Source organism: Myotis yumanensis, unplaced genomic scaffold (genome assembly GCF_028538775.1).
Source record: "Myotis yumanensis isolate MYYU_CA2020_CCGP unplaced genomic scaffold, mMyoYum1.0.hap1 SCAF_5, whole genome shotgun sequence".
In the NCBI taxonomy this organism is placed as follows: Eukaryota; Metazoa; Chordata; class Mammalia; order Chiroptera; family Vespertilionidae; genus Myotis; species Myotis yumanensis.
Genome location: NW_027223756.1, coordinates 28,061,358 through 28,084,943, shown reverse-complemented (window position 1 = coordinate 28,084,943; position 23,586 = coordinate 28,061,358). Strand labels below are relative to the sequence as shown.

At 37.8% G+C, this 23,586-nt stretch overlaps 2 protein-coding genes across 23 annotated transcripts in view; one reads left to right on the top strand and one right to left on the bottom strand.

Annotated features, from left to right (window-relative positions):
- The window catches only part of LOC139010384 (protocadherin gamma-C4), a 162,199-nt gene that overhangs the window by 98,329 nt on the left and 40,284 nt on the right, over positions 1 to 23,586 (top strand). The window contains exon 1 of one of the 22 annotated variants that reach the window (XM_070414751.1): positions 726 to 3,387. The exons of the other annotated variants lie outside the window; for them this stretch is intronic. Within the exon in view, the coding sequence (XP_070270852.1) occupies positions 964 to 3,387 (2,424 nt within the window). The 5' untranslated portion in view covers positions 726 to 963. Of the gene's footprint in view, positions 1 to 725; positions 3,388 to 23,586 lie in introns of those variants that run through there. 22 annotated transcript variants of the gene reach the window in all.
- LOC139010046 (short transmembrane mitochondrial protein 1) lies at positions 5,429 to 7,116 on the bottom strand. The gene is made up of 2 exons (XM_070414173.1): positions 6,981 to 7,116; positions 5,429 to 5,439 (listed from the first exon to the last, which is right to left on the bottom strand). Exons 1-2 carry the CDS (start codon positions 7,114 to 7,116, stop codon positions 5,429 to 5,431), a joined length of 147 nt encoding a protein of 48 aa, XP_070270274.1.

Below are 23,586 nucleotides of genomic sequence, written 5' to 3'. Positions count from 1 at the left end.
ATTACTAATTTTACTGCACATTCTTTTGAAATATAATGTATTAGTAGATTATAGAGTACTACCCTTATTTCCAGTAAATGCAAGTTGGAATGCTTCAATTTTGTTCTAAAAATGTTAAATGGTAATGTGTCTACTATAAACTTCCGGTGATTTCCATAATGTGTACAATCACATTTCTTATTTTTAGGTTTCCATATTATCATGAAAGATTGGTTTTTAAATGTAAATGTCAACACCCTGTTTAAGCAGTTCTTTCATTTAGGCAAATTTAAGAATCTATGAAAAATTTTGCCCCAACTTATAGCTGAGTGAGGAATTTTAAATTATTCTATCATATGATTTCTCAACATGGAAAAGTCCTAGGGAGATGTCCCATAATAGGAATGTTGTGGGGGGTATTGGTGATGTCAACGCAGGTGCACTACAATGAAGGATAGAATTACTGTGTATAGAAATTTCAAGTTCATTTAAAAGCTCATGGGAATATCAGAATATGCCTACAGCTACAGAAAATAATCTTAGGACAGTGGCCCTGTGTCAAATTTTTTTGGGGAAATAAAAAGAAGCTTCCTGAAGTTTCCATTAAAACAAAACCAAAAAAATGTCGTTTTAATCGGCTCCACTTCCATCCCTATTTGAAGAACAGTAGGTGGAGCTATTTGAGGTCTAAAAACCAAAAATCTTTTCTCGGAGTTCAAGATTGTGTAGTAATTGGTTAGGACTCTGAGCGCCGCTGTTCACCAATCAGGGAGAGAAAAGCAGAGCGATCCTTCCTGCCGCTGTGCACGCGCCTGGAGCACAAAGCACAGCCAGAAACTAACCATCTCCCCCTGGACTGCGAGGAAACTGAACGGAGGGGCTCTGGTCCCCCGGCCCACGGATTCCAAGGACGGACCTAGCGATCCTGACATCGACATCGATGGTGAAGGGAAGGACTGGAAATAACTCTCCAGGAAAGTGACAATGATTCCTGCGCGACTGCACCAGGACTGCAGAGGGCTGGTCCTGCTGGGAGTTCTCTTGGGGATTCTGTGGGAACCTGGATGCACCCAAATCCACTATTCAGTTCCCGAGGAGCTGGAAACAGGCTCTAAGGTGGGCAACATCGCCAGGGATCTGGGGCTGGAGGCCCGGGAACTGCAGGAGCGCGGAGTCCGCATCGTCTCCGGAGGTAGGACGCAACTTTTCGCTCTGAATCCCCGAAGCGGCAGCTTGGTCACCGCGGGCAGGATAGACCGGGAGGAGCTCTGCATGGGGGCCGTAAAGTGTCAGCTAAATCTGGAGATCTTGATGGAGGATAAAGTGAAAATATACGGGGTGGTGGTAGAAGTGAGGGACATTAATGACAATGCCCCCTCCTTCCGGGAAGGTGACTTAGAAATAAAAATGAGTGAAAACGCAGCCACTGGGATGCGGTTCCCCCTTCCCCACGCTTGGGATCCGGATATCGGCAAAAACTCTCTCCAGAGCTACGAGCTCAGTAACAATACTCACTTCTCCCTGGCGGTTCAAAGCGGAGCGGACGGTAACAAGTACCCAGAATTGGTACTGGAGCGCGCCCTGGACCGCGAGGAAAAGGCGGTTCACCACCTGGTTCTCTCGGCCTCCGACGGCGGCGACCCGGTGCGCACTGGCAGCGCGCGCATCCGCGTGACGGTCCTGGACGCGAACGACAACGCCCCCGCGTTCGCGCAGCCCGAGTACCGCGTGAGCGTCCCCGAGGACGCGGCTGTGGGCACCGCGCTGCTGCGGGTGAACGCCACTGACCCCGACGAAGGGGCCAATGCGGAAGTGATGTATTCCTTCCGGTATGTGGACCACAAGGCGGCCCAACTTTTCGAGCTGAATCGTAATTTAGGGACCATTTCAACAAAAGGGGAGCTGGACCACGAGGAATCAGGATTCTATGAGATGGAAGTGCAAGCAACGGATAACGCAGGATATTCTGCGGGCGCCAAGGTCCTCATTACAGTCTTGGATGTGAATGACAACGCCCCTGAAGTACTGGTCACCTCTCTCTCCAGCTCCATTATGGAAAACACTCCAAAAGGGACACTGGTCGCCCTTTTAAATGTAAATGATCAAGACTCCGGGGAAAATGGACAAGTGGTCTGTTTTATCCAAGAGAATCTGCCCTTTAAATTGGAAAAGTCTTACGGAACTTACTATAGCTTAGTGACAGACACACCCCTAGACCGAGAACTGGTCCCTAGCTACAATATCACGGTGACGGCCACCGACAGAGGGCGTCCACCCCTGTCCACGAAAACTCACATCTTACTGAATGTCGCAGACACCAACGACAACCCACCCGCCTTCTCTCATGCCTTCTACACCGCCTACATCGCAGAGAACAACCCCAGAGGCGCCTCTATAGTCTCCGTGACCGCCCACGACCCCGACTATGGAGAGAACGCCCAGGTCACGTACTCTCTGGTAGAAGACACTGTCCAGGGAGCTCCCCTGTCCTCCTACATCTCCATTAACTCGGACACTGGAGTCCTGTACGCGCTGTGCTCCTTCGACTATGAGCAGTTCCGAGACCTGCAGCTACAAGTGATGGCACAGGACAGTGGGGACCCTCCATTCAGCAGCAACGTGTCCCTGAGCCTGTTTGTGCTGGACCAGAACGACAACACGCCAGAAATCCTATACCCTGCCCTGCCCACTGATGGTTCTACCGGCGTGGAGCTGGCACCCCGCTCCGCAGAGCCCGGCTATCTGGTGACCAAGGTGGTGGCAGTGGACCGAGACTCTGGCCAGAACGCCTGGCTGTCCTACCTCCTGCTCAAGGCCAGCGAGCCAGGGCTCTTCGCGGTGGGGCTGCACACGGGAGAGGTGCGCACTGCGCGGGCCCTAATGGACAGAGATGCGCTCAAGCAGAGCCTGGTGGTGGCTGTTCAGGACCATGGCCAGCCCCCTCTCTCTGCCACAGTCACACTTACTGTGGCCGTCGCTGACAGCATCCCAGATGTCTTGGCAGACCTAAGTAGCCTTGAGTCTCCCGCCAACCCTGAGGACTCTAGCCTTACACTCTACCTGGTAGTGGCAGTGGCTGCCGTCTCTTGTGTCTTCCTTGCCTTTGTCATTATGCTGCTGGCACTCAGATTGAGGCGCTGGCACAAATTGCGCCTGCTCCAGGCTCCGGGAAGCGGGTTTGCAGGCGTGCCCGCTTCCCACTTTGTGGGTGTGGATGGGGTGCAGGCTTTCCTGCAGACCTATTCCCATGAGGTCTCCCTCACCGCGGACTCCGGGAAGAGTCACCTGATCTTCCCCCAGCCCAACTATGCGGACACACTCATCAGCCAGGAGAGCTGTGGGAAAAGCGAGCCTCTTTTGCTGTCAGGTGATTCAGTGTTTTCTAGAGATAATCATGCATTAATTCAGGTGAGTCCATATCAAATACTCTTCTCTGAGCTTTGAGCAAAATATCTATTATTATAGGTGATGAGTATGTATTGGGAATTTATAAAACAGATACTAATAAAGTTATGTATACATGGCAGACACCAATGATAACCCCTCCACTTTCCCTCAGGCCTTCCCTCACACCTTATTTATAACAAATTTTTATGTACTTGTGTATGTTACATATAAAAATTTGAATCTACTTTATTTTTTAAAATATATTTTTATTGATTTCAGAGAGGAAGGGAGAGATAGAGATAGAAGCATCAATGATGAGAGAGAATCACTGATCGCTGCCTCCTGCACACCCCACATTGGGGAATCGAGCCTGCAACCCAGACATGTGTCCTGACCGGGAATTGAACTGTGACCTTCTGATTCATAGGCTGATGCTCAACCACTGAGCCATGTGGGCCGGGCTGTATCCACTTTATAAAGTACTTGTTAAGAAACTGTCTAGTTTCACTAATTTTTTTTTTAAATATATTTTATTGATTTCTTTTACAGAGAGGAAGGGAGAGAGACAGAGAGTTAGAAACATTGATGAGAGAGAAACATCGATCAGCTGCCTCCTGCACACCCCATACTGGGGATGTGCCAGCAACCAAGGTACATGCCCTTGACCGGAATCGAACCTGGGACCTTTCAGTCCGTAGGCTGACGCTCTATCCACTGAGCCAAACCGGTTTCGGCTAGTTTCACTAATTTAATTAACAAACTATAAAACTCTTCCTGCTTTTAGTTGGTCTTATTTCCCAGTGGCCATGCAAGAGTTTTATATTGAACATCTGATGCCAATTTATCTGTTAAGAACTCTAATTCTTCTCGAGGAGGTAAATCTAATTTGATGAAGATGATAAATGATATTTTAAATAAACTTATAAATTGAGTGACTTCAACTACACCTTAAATGGCCACAATTTCATAAAGTGCATTTAGTTTCTTCTGAAGTGCAATGAACCCTCTGGTCATTAGAGACACATACATTTATAATTTCTCAGTGTGCTAAGTCATTTCATGGTTTCAAATCATTCTTGAACTTCCAAATATGGTGAATTTATTTCTTACTTAAAACTTTCTCACTGAAATATGCAAATGCATAAGTGTTCTCATGAGGAAAAACTGAAAAGATGGGTTTTTTCACCCCCATTATAGATTTCGGGAATATAATGTCTGTATGTGTTTCCAGTTTAGATATTTCTTTTACCCATTTTATCCACACTGATTATTTTAATGATGACTTCGTGGAACACTGAGAGTTAACGAATTGTGTTTTGAGCACATTTTTTGGCACTTTGTTGGACTTGCAGCAATTCTCTTTTCTTATGTTAAATTTCCCACAACGTTCACCCTCATGGAAAATTTTCTGGGACATGTGCAGATTCTAACTTTTTCCTGAAAAAATGTATCCTTATTGTAGAATGCTAACGTACATTATTCATGAGAAAACATTTCTGGAACCTGTGAGAAGCCTGGTTTCTTTTGGTTATTCCAGTATAAAGTAGGGAATAACATCCTTATTGTTTTCTTTCTTTATTTGTTACCTATCTGCTTTCAAAAATACAATAGTTAATTAAACCCTAGACTTATAAAAGAGGTTGAAAAACATTTAGAGAAAGAAAGAAAATCAAATGGCCCTAAAATGAGACTGTTACTGAGATTCACATACAACTTTATGCTTCTTGACAACCAAGACCAAAAAAAAAAAAATCCAGAAATACAGTGTGGTTCTATTTGTGTATGATTTTTTTAAAGGAAGTTTTGAGTATACCTAAATATGCAAACTTTGTGTAGACATTAATTTACAAATGGAATTTAAATAGCTTTCTAAGTAATTTTGAAGGGAATAGAGGGGAATGTCACTCCTGTTGTTTTGTAAAAGCTATCAAAATGTTTATCACAGGGCCAGTTTTCATATGGTGGTCAATTCTGAAGGAAAGATGGAGCGCACAACAGAAATTATTTGGGAGGATAACCTAGTATTGTCCAAATATGCTGACTTCTGTTCATTTTACCCGATTTAGCGATAATCTGTAAGAGCAAGAGCAATGATTACTCATGACCCATAGGCTATATCTCAAGTATCAGTAATCTTAACTATGCTTCTAGTTTGAGCTAAATAGGTTTCATTAAATGGTTGTTGAGTGAATGAATGAACAAATGTATGCGCTCTAGGGATTACCTGATATCAGTATTCTAAAATGTAGTCTGATGGAAAAATAGCAGCTTTGCAATGAGTTAACTCCTAATGGTGTGACCTTTGACAAGTTATTTAATCTTTCAGCTTCAGCATAATGGGTATTACAATATATAATTTGTAAAACTGTGGTGAGGATTAGTGATAACATATCATTGGTTCATAATATGCTTCATACGTAATATGTACTTAATTAGCAGTAGCCATTTTTTTACATTGTTAATAGAAAAAAAAGGAGCCATGCTTTAATGTCAGCACACTTAACATTCTGTTGGGAAAAGTAATAATGATGCTTCTCCACATGGTACAATGGGATAACCTATGGGTGGAAGTAAAACTGTTCTAAAATTGTTATGAAAGCTAATTTAAAAATCTTAAGTGCCTAGAAACATTCTTGACTGAGAAGCCCCTGTTTGTGATCATAAAAGATAGGGGAAATGTTTTATTGGATGGGACAATTTTATGAGTGTTAATTTTTCTCTATCTGAACCATAGTGTAACCTAAACAAGGAACCTATTATTCAAATGGCTGATTTACCCCACTAGGATTGCTAGGATGATCTAACTGGAAAATGCATTAGCAACCCCGAAAGTTGGAGTTGACTGTGTGAGTTTAAGCTCATGGCTATGCAAAATATTAATCTCAGCTTTAGGATATTTGTTGATAATTTCTCTGGTTCCAGCAATGAAATTATATCAAAGGATAGAGGATGAGTTTTCTGTATACCAAATGGGAAGAGCTCTGGTACAGAAAATGAGAAGATATTGTCATCAGATAGACCATAGAGTCAAATAGAATAATTTATCTATATGCAAAAAGAATCAGTACCTCCACACTTTCTCTTAGAGAAGTCATTAAAAGATCTACTCTGGCATGGCCAGTGTGGCTCAGTGGTTGAGTGTCTAGTTATAAACCAGGAGGTCATGGTTCAATTCTGGTCAGGTCACATGCCTAGGTTTCAGGCTCAATCTTTGGTGGGGGTCATGCAGGAGGCAGCCGATCGATGATTCTCTCTCATCATTGATGTTTCTCTCCCTCTCCCTTCCTCTTTGAAATCAATAAAAAATATTTTTAAAAGATCTACTCTGTATAATGTTGAGGACAATAATCATTTATCCTTTTTTAAAGTTCATGTTTACTAATCTAGCACCATAATTCCAGACTTAGGATCCCCCAAGCTGCTAGAAGGAGGAAGGGAAGAGGTGAGGATATTGGGAAAGTAGGCACAGTTCTTAACTTGTGGCCCCATTTGTGCTCGAAGCAAAGGCTGAGACTGGACAGAAGACAGAAGCTTTGGTTCTGATGTAAAGGAGGCCCTAGAGAAGAGTAGAGTCAGGATTTCCTGGAGCCAGTGCTGGAGTTGGCCTCGTGAACTAGGGGGTTTCTTCTTGGCATCCATGTCCTTTTGAATTTCTTCAAGTTTTTTAGCCAGGTTTGGCATGTCATAATTTTGAGCCAGATACATTCCAACCAGGTTGCCAAAAGTAAATCCAATTAGGAACTGGAGCATGATGTCAGTAAAGACGGCAGGATGGGCAATGGTACGAGTAGCTCTGTGGGCCTATCATTAAGTCTTAAGCATTTCACACAGTGGTTTACACACCTTCTTAATACTCAGTGAAAGGCTTGCGTTCAATGATTAGAAAGTGGTCTCTGGGGGGAAAAATCATACTACAATACCAATTATCTTACACGTGCTTTCCCTCTATATTGAACTCCTAATAAGCTCTCTAACTTATCTGTACAAAGCTAAGGAACTGGGGATTTGTCAAAATTTTTAAGTCCATGAGATTTCCATATGGTGACACATCTTAGAAGCTTTCTATATGTTTACACCTGAAGATTCGGCCAATAGTTTATCCTGAGACTGTGTTGTTTGAAAAAAGGCCCTAACCCCCAAAATAAAATAAAATAAAAAGAGAGACTCAGCCTAAAAATACTCTTAACCATCAGGAGGACATAAAAAGAAGTCATCGCTTTGATTTCATATACTGGAGTCACTGAGGATATAAATTCCCAGGAATATTTAAACACACGAATAAGACTGTACTACTGCCTTTCAACTTGCAAGTTCCAGTGAGAAACATCTGTTTCTCATTGCTCTCAACTCTTCAGAACCTCAACCTCTGATTTCTTCAGGCTGCAATTCTAGAGTAGGGACTCAGAGCACCACTATCAGCCAATGTGAAAACAGGATAAATGAGGAGTTTCCAAAAGGTTCCCACTGGATGACTTTCCTAATCAGACCTTGCCAAAAATCTGGGGTCTTATGTCCAAGGCTTACCCACTCAGAAGCTATGGGTTAAGAAAACAGATACTTCACTCCAGATGAAGAAAATGGAGACTAACTTGTGAGTAACAAGATGGACCTGGAGTGAATATGACGACATGCTAGAGTTTGTATCATATGTTTAGAAACAGTAGTTGAACATCCTTTAATTATTTTTCACATTAATATAAATATTCAATATATAAATAATAATACCTTCTGGTTCAGCAGGAGTGTTTTTAGTTAAATATGTGAATTGACCCAGCCTGGAGCAAAATTTGCAATAGAATCTACAGAAGATCCTGATGTTAGAAGCAATTCCTTTACAAAATTACTGCCTTAGCAGCAACTCTATATTTGTCTTCAAGTAAAAGAAAGCAACAATAGAAACAAACACTGAACTTGTGTTAAAGAAGCTACTAGACCTGGAAAAGCAAAGCTCACATCACTTAGCCCTGCAGCATTAGATGATGAGGACTACCTGGAAGCAACACAACTACAACACCCCCACCCCTCATTTTAACCAGAATGTACACAGGGTCAGTCTTTGAGAAGCCATTCCCCAGCATACAGGGTGAGGGTGAGGGCCACTGACCTGGACGAGGAAATCAAAGTGAAAATCAGTTATGCCTTTATAGCCCAGAGTACCCATATCCAGTTTGGCTTTGATCACCATAGTGGAGGAATAAAAACTTTAAGTACATTGGACTACGAAGAGATTAAAAAATATTCCATGGTTTCAGAAATAAGGAGAAGAGGGGAACTGGTTGTCCAGTGTAGTTGAGATCAAAATTCTAGATGATAATGACCAAGTCCCAGAGGTGATTTTTACTTCTATTCTCACAGTGATTCCTAAGGATTCTGCACCTTAGCCAGTAATTGCTCTGTTTAAAACACAGGATCCAGATTTGGGAGGAAATGGGGAGATACAAGAAAATGCACCTTTCAGAATATAATCTTGCATGAATAATTACTACAAGCTTGTAACAGATGGGGACCTGGACCTGGAGTAAACCCTGAAGTACAATGTCACCATCATGACCACTAACAGAAGCAAGCTACCCTCTCCTCCAGCAGAAGCATCACCCTACACATTGGTGACGTCAACAACAATGTGCCAGTTTCCCACCAGGCTGCCTATGTGGTCCATGTGGTCAAGAACAACCCTCCTGGTGCCTCCATTGCCTAAGTCTGCACCTCAGATCCCAACATGGGACCCACCGGCCATATCTCCTACTCCACTGTGGCTAATTCAAATGCTTTAAGTGAATTTAAACTAGCAGAATGCTGGATATGGACTATTCCTTGTAATCAGGTGATTATACAATGGATTCAAATAATGTTAGCATAGCTTTCCACTGAACTTGCAGTTTACAAACACTTCATAAATTATGGACTAACATTCACATATAAAATTCCCCTTAATATGTCACTCAGTGATTTAGAAGCTTGAAGTCTAAACTATAACAAACAAACAAAGAAAAGGAAAGAGTAACTTTTGGAAAGTGAATAATATGGAAACTGAAAAGAGTGGAAGGAGAATTACTGGTATGACAAGAGAAAGATGATATTAATAGTAAGATGCATAAAAGTGTCTGATTGATTAGTCATGGTAGTGTTCCATATTGTTGTCCATGTATGCTATGTCATTTTTATTATAAATGCTACCTGGATGTTGGTCTCTAAAAGGAATTCAGCAAATCAAATCATTTGGCATCTTCAGTGTGGATTCTGATGCTCACCTGAAGACTTTGCTAAAGCTTGGAAACTAACAATAGGCAAGCATCTCCACCAATATGTGTCATTTGCAGGTATTGGCTTTATCTTGTGCAATACTTGCTCTAGCAGTATTTCAGAGGAAGCAGTGAATATTCCTGGTGAGCAAAAGGCACGTATTTGATAACTATTGACTCTTCTATTTACCTTATTTAAAATTGACTTTTACATGTGGTATGAGGTAGCAATTCAATGAGGTAAGGGTTGAGGTTCTATTTTTCCATATGGATGCCCAGTTTTTGCAGCAGCATTTGTCGAAAAGATTTTCCTTTCCCTGTTGAATAGCTTTGGTAAATTTGTTGAAAATCATTTGATTGAGCTCTAGCTGATTTGGCTCAGTGGATAGAGCATCAGTCTGTGGACAGAAGCATCCTGGGTTCAATTCTGGTCAAGGGTACATGCCAGGGTTGTGGGCTCGACCCCAGTAGGGAGCATGCAGGAGGCAACTGATCAGTGATTCTTTCTCATCATTGATGTTTCTATCTCTTTCTCCCTCTCCCTTCCTCTCTGAAATCAGTAAAAATATTTTTAAAAGAAAATTATTTGCTATATGTGGGTCTATTTCTAGACTATCTATCATGTGCCATTGATCCATTTGTCTATCCTCTTGTCTTGACTATTGTAGCTTTATAGTAAGTCTTAAAGTCAGGTAGGTAAGTCTTCCAACTTTCTTCTTTTTCAACATTGTTTTGACTATTCTTGGTTCTTTGTCTTTCCAAATAAATTAAAATAATCTTGTCACTTTCCAGAGAGGAAAAGCCTGCAATGATTTTGGATGAGGTTGCATTGAATCTATTAATTCATTAGGGTAGGGATCATCCTAACAATATTGAGACATTCAATCTATGAGAGTAGTATATATTTCCAGTTACGTAGGTCTTCTTTAACTTCTCTCAGCAATGTTTTATCATTTTCAGTGTAGATATCTTGAATATCTTTCATTAACTTATTCCTACGTACCTGATGGTTTTGAATATTACTGTAATTGCATTTTTGTTTTATTTTCTGATTGCTCATTGCTAGTTTACAGGAAAAAAGGGATAGAGTTTTGTATATTCCATATGCTTTTGAAGAACAAGAGGTGCAGGGTGCTTTATTCTTATGCTGTATGAGACCGTCATGTGAGAGGAGATAGCATAAACTTAAACCACCTCTTCATAAGTCCAGGCTCCTGTTCTCTGCAGTGTATAGGCTCAAAGAGCCCACTCAAAAACAAGAGCCTGCCCCAAGTCTAATAGTGAGTGGTTCTTTCATGCTTTTATTAACTGCTTGCTTTATGTAAGGCACTGTCCTAGGTGCCAAGGGTGCAGCAGTGACCAAGGCAGGTATGATTCCTGCCTTAATGGGCCCCCATTCTAAGATACCATCTTTTACAAGTCTGATAAATGCCACCACAGAGAAAAACAAGGATGCTAGGAGAGTTTGTAATAGGGAGGCCTACCACAGTCCAAAGAGTCAGGGAAGGCTTCTTTCAGGAAGAGATATTCAGAGTGAGATCTAAAGAATGGATCTAAAGAATAGGTAACAAAGAGATTAAAGAAGAAAATACCAGGCAGAGGGAATAGCATGTGTAAAGGTCCTAAAAAATGAAAAGGTGATAAACTGAAAAGGGTTAGGGAGGCTAGAAATGGAAAATAAGCAGAGCCTTGTAAACTATATGAAATATCCTGGATTTTATTCTAAGTACCCTTGTACTTAGAAGCTATTGAAAGGTTTTTAAATAATACAGTGGCAAAATATGATTTAAATTTTTGAAACATTACCCTGGCTGCTGTTAGGTGACCTGATTTATAGGGTTATAAGTGGAAGTAGGGAGAACAGATGAGAGACTATGGCAATATTCCCGGTAAGAAATAGAGCTGGAACGGACTCAAAGGAAAGCAGTGAATATAGAAATAAATGGATGGATTGGAGAAATAGATTCAACAAGACAATAATGGAATGGCTGGAATGTAAACTCCATGAGGGCAGGGACTATTTTGGTTATCAGAGTCCTCAGTGTCTGACAAGATCGTTGCCTGGCAAGTGGTAAATCCTCAGGAAAATAGCACTGACTGAGTAAATACAGTAGATGAAAGAGAGGAGGGATTGAGTCATTTCCAAGTTTCTGAATTGAGGAACTGGATGGACAAACATACCATTTCATAAAATGGAAGACTAGTGAAGGGTAGATTTCAGAGACATCAAGAGTTGAGTTGTAGAGGAGAATCGAAGATGGCGGCATAGGTAAACACCGGAGACTGCCCGCCGTGGACAACCACTTCAAAAATACAACTAAAAGTCGGAGCGGACATCAACCAGAACCACGGGAAGGCTGGCTGAGGAGAGTCTCTTCAACTAGAAGCAAAAACAACAGCATTCCGACGCTCAGCGGAGGCGCAGTGTGGAAAATTTAAAGGTACGGCGGTGTGGTGGTGAGGGTGCGCGCGCAAAGCGGGCTGGCGGCTGAGGGCGCGATTGTCGTTTTCAATCAGGAGCGAATCTCAGACTCTGGGCTACAGATCCGGGCGAGTCTCTAGGGACCCAGACTCAAACGGGAGAAGCGGGACTGTCTGGCTACGGCCCCTCCGAGGTTTGCAGCGATTGCTGGGACAGAGAGGCAGAGCCCCTGGGGACGGACTGAGAGCGGCCATAGCTGCTCCCTCCCCCCCCCCGCCCTGTTGAGCCCGCCCCGCCCAAACCCTGCGCACAACCATTTGCCAACCGCCTCAGGCAAGGGCTGGACTAGCACCTCCCCTGAGGACTGAAGTTTTCCCACAGCTGATTTCCACCGCCAGTCGGCCGGGTGGTCAAATCCCTCTAGTGTTAACTACAACAATTAAGGCTTGGCTAGAACAAGACTGCGCACAGAGACCACAAGGGGGTGCACCAAGAAAGCATAAAAGATGCGGAGACAAAAAAACATGACAGAAATGGAGGATATGGAGCTAAGAATCGCAATTTTGAGGGCTTGCCATAAATTCGTGCAGAGCCTCACGAAAACTAATGAGACCCTCGATGCTACGATAAAGAAATTAGAAAGTAAGCATACACGGACTGAAATAAAGAATATTATACCCAATAGCAGACCAGAGGAGTGCAAGAATCAAACCAAAGATTCGACAAAAAACACCCAATTGGAAAAGCATAATGAAAAAAGAATCCGAAAGTGTGAAGATAGTGTAAGGAGCCTCTGGGACAGCTTTAAGCGGACTAATATCAGAGTCATTGGAGTCCCAGAAGATGAGAGACAGCAAGATATTGAAAACCTATTTCAAGAAATAATGGCAGAAAACTTCCCCCACCTGGAGAAAGAAATGGACTTACAGGTCCAAGAAGCGCAGAGAACCCCAAACAAAAGGAATCCAAAGAGGACCACACCAAGACACATCATCATTAAAATGCCAAGAGCAAAAGACAAAGAGAAAATCTTAAAAGCAGCAAGAGAAAGAGGCTCAATTACCTACAAGGGAATACCCATACGACTGTCAGCTGATTTCTCAACAGAAACTTTGCAGGCCAGAAGGGAATGGCAAGAAATATTCAAAGTGCTGAATACCAAGAACCTACAACCAAGATTACTTTATCCAGCAAAGCTATCATTCAGAATTGAAGGTCAGATAAAGAGCTTCACAGATAAGGAAAAACTAAAGGAGTTCATCACCGCCAAACCAGTATTATATGAAATGCTGAAAGGTATCCTTTAAGAAGGGGAAGAAGAAGAAAAAGGTAAAGATACAAATTATGAACAACAAATATGCATCTATCAACAAATGAATCTAAGAATCAAGTGAATAAATAACCTGATGTACAGAATGAACTGGTGACTATAATGAATCAGGGACATAGAAAGGGAATGGACTGACTATTCTTGGGGGGGAAAGGGGAATGGGAGATTCGGGAAGAGACTGGACAAAAATCATGCACCCATGGATGAACTCAGTGGGTGGGGAGTGAGGGTGGAGGGTGGGGTGGGAGCTGGAAGGAGGGGAGTTATGGGGGGAAAAAGAGGAACAAATGTAATAATCTGAACAATAAAGATTAAAAAAAAAAAAGAAAAAAAAAAAAAAAAAAAAAAAAAAAAAAAAAAAAAAAAAAAAAAAGAGTTGAGTTGTAAACATGTTAAGTCTGAGATCCTGAGAAACATCCAAGTGCAGATATTAAGGGTGTGGTTGGATATATGGTTAGCATTCTTTTACTCTGACTTCTTCCATTGTGAAAATCCCTTCAGATGGGTAGATCCTTACCAGGCTGAGCATGATAATATTCCTGATAGCTCTACACTGGTATGTTTTGGGGCTCATGGCAGAGCTACCCATGTTTTATTTTTCTTCCTGATCTCTTTTTCACTATTAAAAATATCCAGCCTGGCTGGTGTGGCTCAGTGGTTGAGCATCAACCTATGAACCAGGAGGTCAAGGTTTGATTCCTGGTCAGGGCACATGCCAGAGTTGTGGGCTTGGTCCCCAGTGTGGGGCATGCAGGAGGCAACCAAACAATAATTCTCTCTCATCATTGATGTTTCTATCCCTCATTTGCCCTCTCTGAAATCAATAAAAACATATTTAAAAAAATAAAACACATCCAGCACCCGCAGAATCTCACTGTTTCTAATTCATGCTCACTCCACTCTTCAGACTGGTCCTGATGCCCAGTTCTTTTCTGCCACTGGAATTCTGTCAGGGTTAAAACTTATCAGGCATTTTAATTTTTGTTATTTAATTTTCTTTTACTTGTTTGTGTGTTTTCCATGGAAATATTTACGCTCAGTTTTTCTTCACCATCTGTTTTTGGTTTACAAACAGTAAAATTTTAGATAAGAAATGTTTAGGATAAAAAAATGCATAGCAATAATAATAAAATTGTTGGGAGATTGTATACCAATACACACCTTAAACATCTTATAGAGTCCTTAAACATCTTATAGAGTAACCATATTAAAAAGATACTACCGTTGTTTTATGACTTTCATCTGATATATATTTGTTTCTTCATCAGTGTGTTAGCTCTGTTTCCCCAACAAGAATATAAACTCCTTGATGGCCAAGATTTATTTTTTTTCATGCTATATTTTAAGGCCTGGAACAGTGCTTGATATTGTTAAGCTCTAAATATTTCTTGAATTAATTAACACAGTAATTAAGCACTTTAAGTTTAAACCAGTAGTGTGGTAGAACTTCTGCCATATCTACCAAATGATGGCAGAACTTCTTTTCCCCACAGGGGGACAGAAATTTTTCATATTTTGATAGAGAGGTGGATAAAACGGATGTATACATTTGCCAAAACACATTGAATTCACTATATGTAAACAATACTGCAATTTAAAAAGGGATTTAAAAAAATAAAACATCAGATTCCCTCTACATCCTCATCTTGCCTCCAAACTCATCCCTCAAGAAGTCACTACTGTTAATATCTGATTATTACAAGCATTTTTGTATATATAAAGGTATGTGGTTTTTGTACAATAAGGATCATTTTATAGTATATATAGGATGTCCCCAAAAATGTATACACACTTTAATAGCTGATAGCTAAGTTTTGAAAATGAAATGTATTGAATAAACACTGCCTTTATAATTATTCAAAGTGTGTGTCTGCATTTTTTGGGACACCCCATATATTGTTCTGCAACTTGCTTTTGCCAGTATTAACAATATCTTAGGGACATCTTTTCATTTGCGTCTTTATAGGTCTGCCATCTACCCCAATCTTAGTAATTTCCTTTATTTACTTTAGGATAGGAAACACATTTACATGATTTGAAAATCAAAACAATATAATAGATATATATTATCTCATTCCCATTCTTGTCCAACTCCTATTCCACCTCTGTTTCCTTCTGCCTCTTATGTAAACATTTTATTAATTTCTTAAGTATCTTTTCTGCATTTCTTTATGCAAATATGGGCAAATATAGATATACATTTTAATTTCCCCACTTTTCTTACAAAAAAAGATAACATACTATACACTGTCCTGTATCCTGCTTTCTTCACTCTACAATATATCCTTTAAAAACATTTCCATAGTAATACATACTAGTAAGAAAGCTATTTTTTAAAAAGCCGTTTAGAATTCCAATGTAATATTAATCAGTCTCCTGATTAGTAAATTGATACTTGGGTTGTTTCCAATCATTGATCATTATAATCAAATGCATTCAATAGCTTTGTACCTGCATTATTTTATACATATGCAGTATATCTGTGGGATGAATTCCCAGAAGTGAAATCTCTGAGTCAAAGAGTAAATACATTTGTAATTTTGATAGGTGGCCTCACAGCAAGTTCTCTTTTTAACTTTCTGTTTTGAAAATCTTTAAAATTTACAGAAGGATTGCAAGAATTGTGCAAAGAACTATATACCCTTTACCCAGATTCACCTATTGTTAATATTTTATATTTTGCTATATTTCCTTTATCAACCCTCTTTTTCATTCTCTTTATCATTTTCATATATATTTGTGTGTTTACACATGTGTATAAGTATTTATGTGTGTGTATACACCTGTTGTTATTTTTTATAAACCATTTGAGAGTAAGTTGTAGGCATGATGTCTCTAATCCTAAACACTTTATTGTGAATTTCTTATGAACAAGGATATTCTTTCAAGTCCAGGATCATACATTGTATTTAGTTGTCATGAATCTTTAGTTAACAGTTCTTCAGCCTTGCTTTGTCTTTTATGACACTGATGTTTTTTAAAGACTATAAGACATTTATTTTTCAGGATGCCCTTAATTCTGGTTTGTTTTATGCTTCTTTATAATTATATTTAAACTAGGCATTTTTAGTAGCATATAAATTACCCATTATTGTGTAACAAATTACCCTAAAACTTAGTGGCTTAAAACAACAATCATCTCATTTGTTTTGTGGGTCAGGAATTTGGATGCCTCTGCCTCAAAGTTTCTCACAGGGCTGTAATCAAGGTGTCAGCTAGGGCTGTTGTCTTAACTGAAGGCTCGACTGAGGGAAGAACTACTTCTAATCTCTCTCACATACTTATTGGTGAGATTCAGTTTCTTGTGGTTGTTGAAATGAGGACCCTGGTTTATTTTTTTAATAATTTCTTTTTATTGATTTCAAAGAGGAAGGGAGAGGGAGAGAGAGATAGAAACATCAATGATGAGAGAGAATCATTGATTGGCTGCCTCCTGCACGCCCCCTACTGGGGATCGAGCCTGCAACCCAGGCATATGCCCTTGACTGGAATCAAACCGGAGACCCTTCAGTCCGCAGGCTGACGCTCTATCCACTGAGCCAAGCTGGCTAGGGTGAGGGGGGGAGGGGAATGATTTTCTAACTCCATTTATAACCATTTCTTCTACACTTACTAGTTGACATTATACTGTAAGGGAGAGCTTTCTCTTATTTTTTATACATTCATTCGTGGCTCGTGTGTGTATGTGTGTGTGTTTTCCAATGAATTATATTTCATTGTTGCCATTATTTGTTTTCATGCCAAATTATTCTAGATATATTTTATTTTAGATTAATTTTATACCAAACTGGTTTTGCCAGTAAGAACCTCTTTAAGCTGGTTCCTGTGTCTTTTTGTTATACCTCTATCATTTTCTTGAGCACTTTATTACCTTCTTACACATTCCCTGTGCCAGTCATGAAATGAACTATTTATCCAAAAATCCTGCTCCTTTTCAGTAGGGAATAGTATTTAGAAACTAAGCTCTAGGTGCTAGGTGTATGCATGGCTAACAGGCTGTCACTATTTCTAGGCCTTTTCAGCAAACAGAGCTGGGGAACACACACACAAACGCATACCATCTGCATCTATACACTCACACCTTCAAAAGCATGGGTTCACATTAATACCTCCAATTCAGTTTCTTCCTAGCCTCTCCCTTTTTCATCTTTGTATTTTCCTTTCTAATAGTGAGGACTCTAGCTCCCAACCATATGAATATATTTACTTAGTCCTAAAATACACAGAAAGTAGTTTCAGAATTGCTATCCCCATACCAAGGTGATTTCAAGATTTGCTTGCAATTATCTTTTAAACTGAGTGTATATAGTTTAAGCGCTTTGTTCAAAGTTATTTGCAGTATTATGTTATCATTTGAGGTTCTTAGTTTCTATTATATGCAATTTTAGAGGTTTTTCTACACTCTAAAATTGATTAGAGTTTTGAATAGTATTCTTTCTTGAATATATAAAACATGAACATAATTAAAATCAAACAATCTTTTAAAGTATATTCAGAAAACTGTCACTCCTTCCCTATCTCTTCTGCCTTATTCATAGCACCCACTGTAGATAACCTATTTCATTACTTCCTGGTTTATCCTCCTTGTGTTTCTTTTTTTGCAAGAAAAAATTACATATATTTATATATTCTTATTTCTTCTTCTTTCTTACAAAAGTTAACATAGTATCCAAGCAGTTATGGCTTTGAATAGTTATGGTATATACAAATATCAGTTACCACAGTTTAAATAATACCAGTCTCCTAAAAATAGTTCAAACTTCAGTTATTGTGGTATATGAACTGACTAATGGCATAAAGTACAAACTTCATTGTTAGCCCTTCAGTCCACAGAATACTTTGCAAATAAAGGTGTTCAACAAATCACAGGTATTCTTTTAGTCTGTTAGTGTTTTCAGTCTGCATCTGGTACTAAGTTCATGCACAGATAGAAGAGCATGTAGTTATTTTGACTTCTTGTCTCCCAGTGATAAACCCACATGACATTTTACAAAAATGTATCGGGGATTTGACCAACAAAGAAGGAAGTGCAGTCAAGAAACAAAAGTGATAATGCTGTCAGTGAAATTTGAATTAAACGTAAGTGGAGTTACCGAAGTAAAAGCTGACTATGGAATGTTGACGCTGCAGCCTTTGAGAGTTCTAGCCATGCAGCCAAAGGACTTAGTAAAGGTGACCTTAATAACATGGGTGAGGAAAGTGGTTGTGATGAAAAGGATGAAGATGTCATAGAAAAAAATGGCACCACCAAAATGCACAAAATTGTAACTCAGAAATGTCTCATGCCTGGAAGTTGATCCAAACTTAGAAAGGATTATGACAATTTGCCAAGGCATAGGAAGAACGCTTGTTCCATATTGTAAATTATAGGATGAGAAGAAGCCAGATCTTCTTAATAAGTTTCTTACAAAGAAATAAAACCCTTTAATTCTCAGGGGTTCTAATATTTTAGATTATAATGTACTAAATAAATATTTTATTCTTTTTTACTTTCCTATAAGAGAGATTTTAATGTTTTCATAAAAAATTTTAAAGGTCATGCAACAATCATAATTTCCTCCATCCATTAAGATCACTATACAGTTTCAGCTTGCACAATCATATTTACAGTCCTGCACTACCATGAAAAGAGAGCAATGCCTATATGTAGTCTTTTGTACTTTGCTTTTAAAAAAAAAAATTAATCAGTTTATTGCAGTATAATTTATATATAATAAAATGTGCCTTTAAAAATTATACAGCTCAATGAATTTGAAAAACATTTGCACCTGTGTAACCACTACTATAATTAAAATATAGACCCTTTCTATAACCTTTAAAAGTTCTCTCATGCCCTTTCACAATCAATTTCCCACATTTCTGGCTCCAGGCAACTACTGGTCTGCTTCCTGTCACTATAAATTAGTTTTGCCTCTTTCAGAATTTCATCTAAATGGATTCTTACAACATGTGCTCTTTTGTGTTTGCTTCTTTTGCTCAACATATGTTTGAAATTCATTCACATTATTGTATGTATTAGTAATTTGTTCCTTTTTATTGCTGAGAGGTATTGCACTGTACAGATATATGACAATTTGTGTAGCTATTCACCTGTTGGTAGATATTTGGATTGTTCCCAGTTCGGTGTTATTCTGAATTAAGATGGTATGAACATTTATGTACAAGTCTTTTGTGGGAATAGTTTTTTAGTTCTTGGATAAGTACCTAAAGGCATAATTTCTGGGTATAATTTAGCTTTATAAGAAGCTGCAAAACTATTTTTTAAAGTAGTAATATCACTTTACATTTCCATCAGCAGTGCATGAGAGTTTCATTTGATTCACATCTTCCCCAATGCTTTCTATTACCAAACTTTTTTATTTTAATCATTCTAGGGATTGTGTAGTACTCTCATTGGGGTTTTAATTTGTGTTTTCTTGTCGACTAAAGATATTGAACATCTTTTCATGTGCTTATTGGCTATTTGTGTATCTTCTTCTTGAAATCTGTTAAGATCTTTTGTCCATTTTTGAGTTGTCATATTAAAATTGAGTTTTGAGAGTTTTAAAAAATACATTCTGGATATGAATTCTTTGTCACATACGTGTTTTGTGGATATTATGACTTGTCTTAAAGATGCTTGACTTTTCTTTTTGATGTCTTTTGAAGAACAGAAATTGTGATTTTGATAAAGCTCAATTTATCCATTTTTTCCTTTATAGTATTTATTTCTTATATCCTCTTTAATAAGTCTTTGCCTGTTGTAAAGTTCTGTTGATTTTCTCCTTTTTTTCTAGAATTTTTATAGTTTTACTACTTATAATTTGGTGTATGATCCATTTTGAGTTGATGCTTGTGTATGATATGAAGGTTCCTATATTTCCAAAGGAATATCAAGCTATGCCTTTGGAAATTTGCTGAGAAGATTATCCTTTCCCATTAAGTAATTGCCAAATTACTTGGCACCTTCCTCAAAAATAATTTGACCAAAAATATGTGTCTTTTGGGGAATCTATATTCTAACACCTATATATCTGTAGCATTATAATAAAGTCTTAAAGTCAGGTGGTGTTAGTTCTCCAACTTTGTTTTCCTTTTCCAAAATTGTTTGTTATTCTAGCTCCTTTAATGTTCATGTAAATTTGGGTATCATGCTCTCATTTTCTTTAAGAACAAAAGGTTGCATTGATTCTATAACTTCAACTTGGAAAAATTTATGATATTATTGAATTTTTCAATCCACGAACATGGTATATATCTTCATTTACTTAAGCATTCTTTCATTTCTCTAAGCAATGTTTTGTGTTTTTCAGTGTGCAGATTTTCTGTATGTTTTGATAAATTCACTACTTATTTATTTAATGTTTTCTGCCATTCTGAATGGCATTAAAATTTTTTTCATTTTCTAATTGATCATTGCAAGTATATGAAAATATAATTTATTTTTAATTGAATTTATTGAGGTGACATTAGTTATATTGATCTTCTATCATGGGCCCTTAATAAATTGATTTATGAGTACTATTAGTAGGGTTTTGGTTTTTTTGTTTTGTTTTGTTTTGTAGATCCTTTAGGATTATCTACATGCACAAACATGTTTTCTGCACACACAAAAAATACTGTTTTCTTTCTTCCTTTCCAATGTGTGTGCCTTTTCTTTCTTTTATTTGCTTTGTTACATTGGTTAGAATTTTCAGAGCAAAATCAAATAGAAATGGTGGAGTTGACATTCTTGCCTTGATTCTAGTCTTTTCTGAGGAAAAGTATTTAGCTTTCCACCATTAAGTTTCCATAGATACATTTTAGTAAATTGAGGAAGTTTCCTTTATTTCTGGTTTGTTGAGAGTTTTTATCATTAATGAGTGATATAGTCAAATGCTTTTTTGCATCTATTGAAATAACCATGTAACTTTTCAATTTTACTTGTTAATATGATAAATTACACAGATTGAGTTTTAGATGTTTCATCAACTTTGCAATTTTTGAATATACTCTACTTGGTCATCATATTCTAGCCCTTTTATATGGTTGGATTCCGTATGCTAATATTATGTAAAATATTTTTGCATGTCTGTTTATGAAGGATATTGGTCTGTATTTTACTTTTCCTATAATTTCTTTGTCTCATTTTGTTATTAGAGTAACAGCTTTTGGTTTTGTTGATTTTTCTCTATTTGTCCATTTCATTAATTTCCACTCTCGTTTTTATTATTTTTATCCTTCTACCATGTTTTATCTATTCATCCATTGATGGCCATTTGGGTTGATTCCAATCTGGGGCTAATGTGAAAAATATTGCTATGAACATTTGCTACAAGTCTTTGTATGGACATATGTTTTCATTCCTCTTGGGTATATAACTAGGAGCTCAATTTCATTGGTTTCTGTACTTGTATTTATTTTTTCTTTGCTTGCTTTGTGTTTATTTTGCTCTTCTTTTCCCAGTTTCTTGAGATGTATATGGTTTATTCATTTGAGACCTTTTCTTTTATTGTTAGTGTTATACACTTACCTCTCAGGATTGCTTTAGTTGTATTCCATAAATTTTGATAAATTGTATTTTCAGTTCAGTGTATTTCTCAATTTCCTTAGAGACTTACTCTTTGAACCATGGATTATTTAGAAATGTGTTGTTTTATTTCCAAGTGTTTAGAGATTTTCCTGTTATCTTTATGATTTTTATTTTATTCCAGGATGGTCAAGGCATATATTCTGTGTGATTTTCATTCCTTTGAATTTGTTGAGATGTGTTTTCTGGCCCTGGATTTGATCAGAATATGTTCTTGTTGTTGGGTGGAATACTCTACGTGTCAATTAGGTCCTATTAGTTAATGGTGTTGTTCATTTCTATATTCTTGTTAGTAATTCTATCAGTTGTTGGTGAAGAGTTTTATCAGTCATTGTTCACTCTAAATACTTGTTAGTAGTTCTGTTGATTGTTGTCAAGCTGTTGAAGTCTCCAACTTTAACAGTGATTGTCTACTTTACCTTTCAGGTATATTAGTTTTTGTTTCATGTATTTTGAAGTTCTCTTGTTTGGTATATACATATTTAAGATAGCGATATCTTCCTGGTGGATCAACCCTTTTATCATTGCATAATGTCCTTCTTTGTCCCTGATAATATTTTTTGTATAAATAGGCATTTAATCTTAATACTTGATAATTTGATCTTTTTGTCATTTTGAAATCTCTTTTTCTCTGCTAATATATCTTGTCTGAAGGTCTACTTTCTTTTATTTATTTATTTATTATTTTTTTAAATTTTTATATTTTTAATTAATTAATTTTTTTTATTGCTTAAAGCATTACAAAGGGTATTACATATGTGTCCTTTTTTTCCCCACCCTTGACAATACCCCGGTTTCCCCTACCCTCCAGTGTCTTATGTCCATTGGTTATGCTCTTACATACAAGTCTGAAGGTCTACTTTCTATGATATTAACATAGCTATGCAACTTTCTTATAATTAGTGTTTGCATGACACATATTTCCTTTGTATGTAAAATATATTTTCTGTAGACAGGATACAGTTGGATCTTTTTATTCATCTTTTACTTTTAGTTGGAATGTTCAGACCACTTACATTTAACCTAATATTGATTGTGTCCATCATCTTGCTTTGTTTTCTCCTTATCCCATCAGTTTGTTATTTCATATTTTTCGATCTTATTTAGATTCAGTATTGTTTCATATTTCATTTGTCTCTGATATTAGTTTATTAGGTACCCGCTTCCATTTTTAAGTAGTAGTTCTAGGGTTTACACTATGCACTTTTAACTTATCACAATAATATAATTCTCATAAGGTATAGAACTTCATTTGCATATCTATGAAGTACTCTTTAACATTTCTCTTCTCTGTTCTTTGTGTGCTATTGTCACACATTTTACTTCTGCATATATTTTAAGCTCCACTATATGTTATTTTGCTTTAACTAATTAATTGTCTTTTAAAGAAATTGAAAAGTGAGAAGAAAGGTCTTTAATATGTAACCTACATTTTTATTATTTCTGTCAGTAATTTCTTTACTTAGATCCAAATTTCCATCTGATGTCATTTTCCTTCAGACTGAAGAACTTCTTTTAATGTTCCTTATAACATAAATCTGCTGGTTACAAATTTTCTTTGTTTTTGTTTGTCTAAAAAAAATTTTTACTTTCATTTTTGAGAGATACTTTTGCTGGATATAAAATTCTAGGCTGACAAGTTTTTTTCTTTCAGCACTTTAAATATATTGTTCTTCTC

Coding starts and splice junctions, on each gene's coding strand:
- LOC139010046 (XM_070414173.1), bottom strand. CDS start 7,116: ATGCTCCAGTTCCTAATTGGATTTACTTTTGGCAACCTGGTTGGAATG.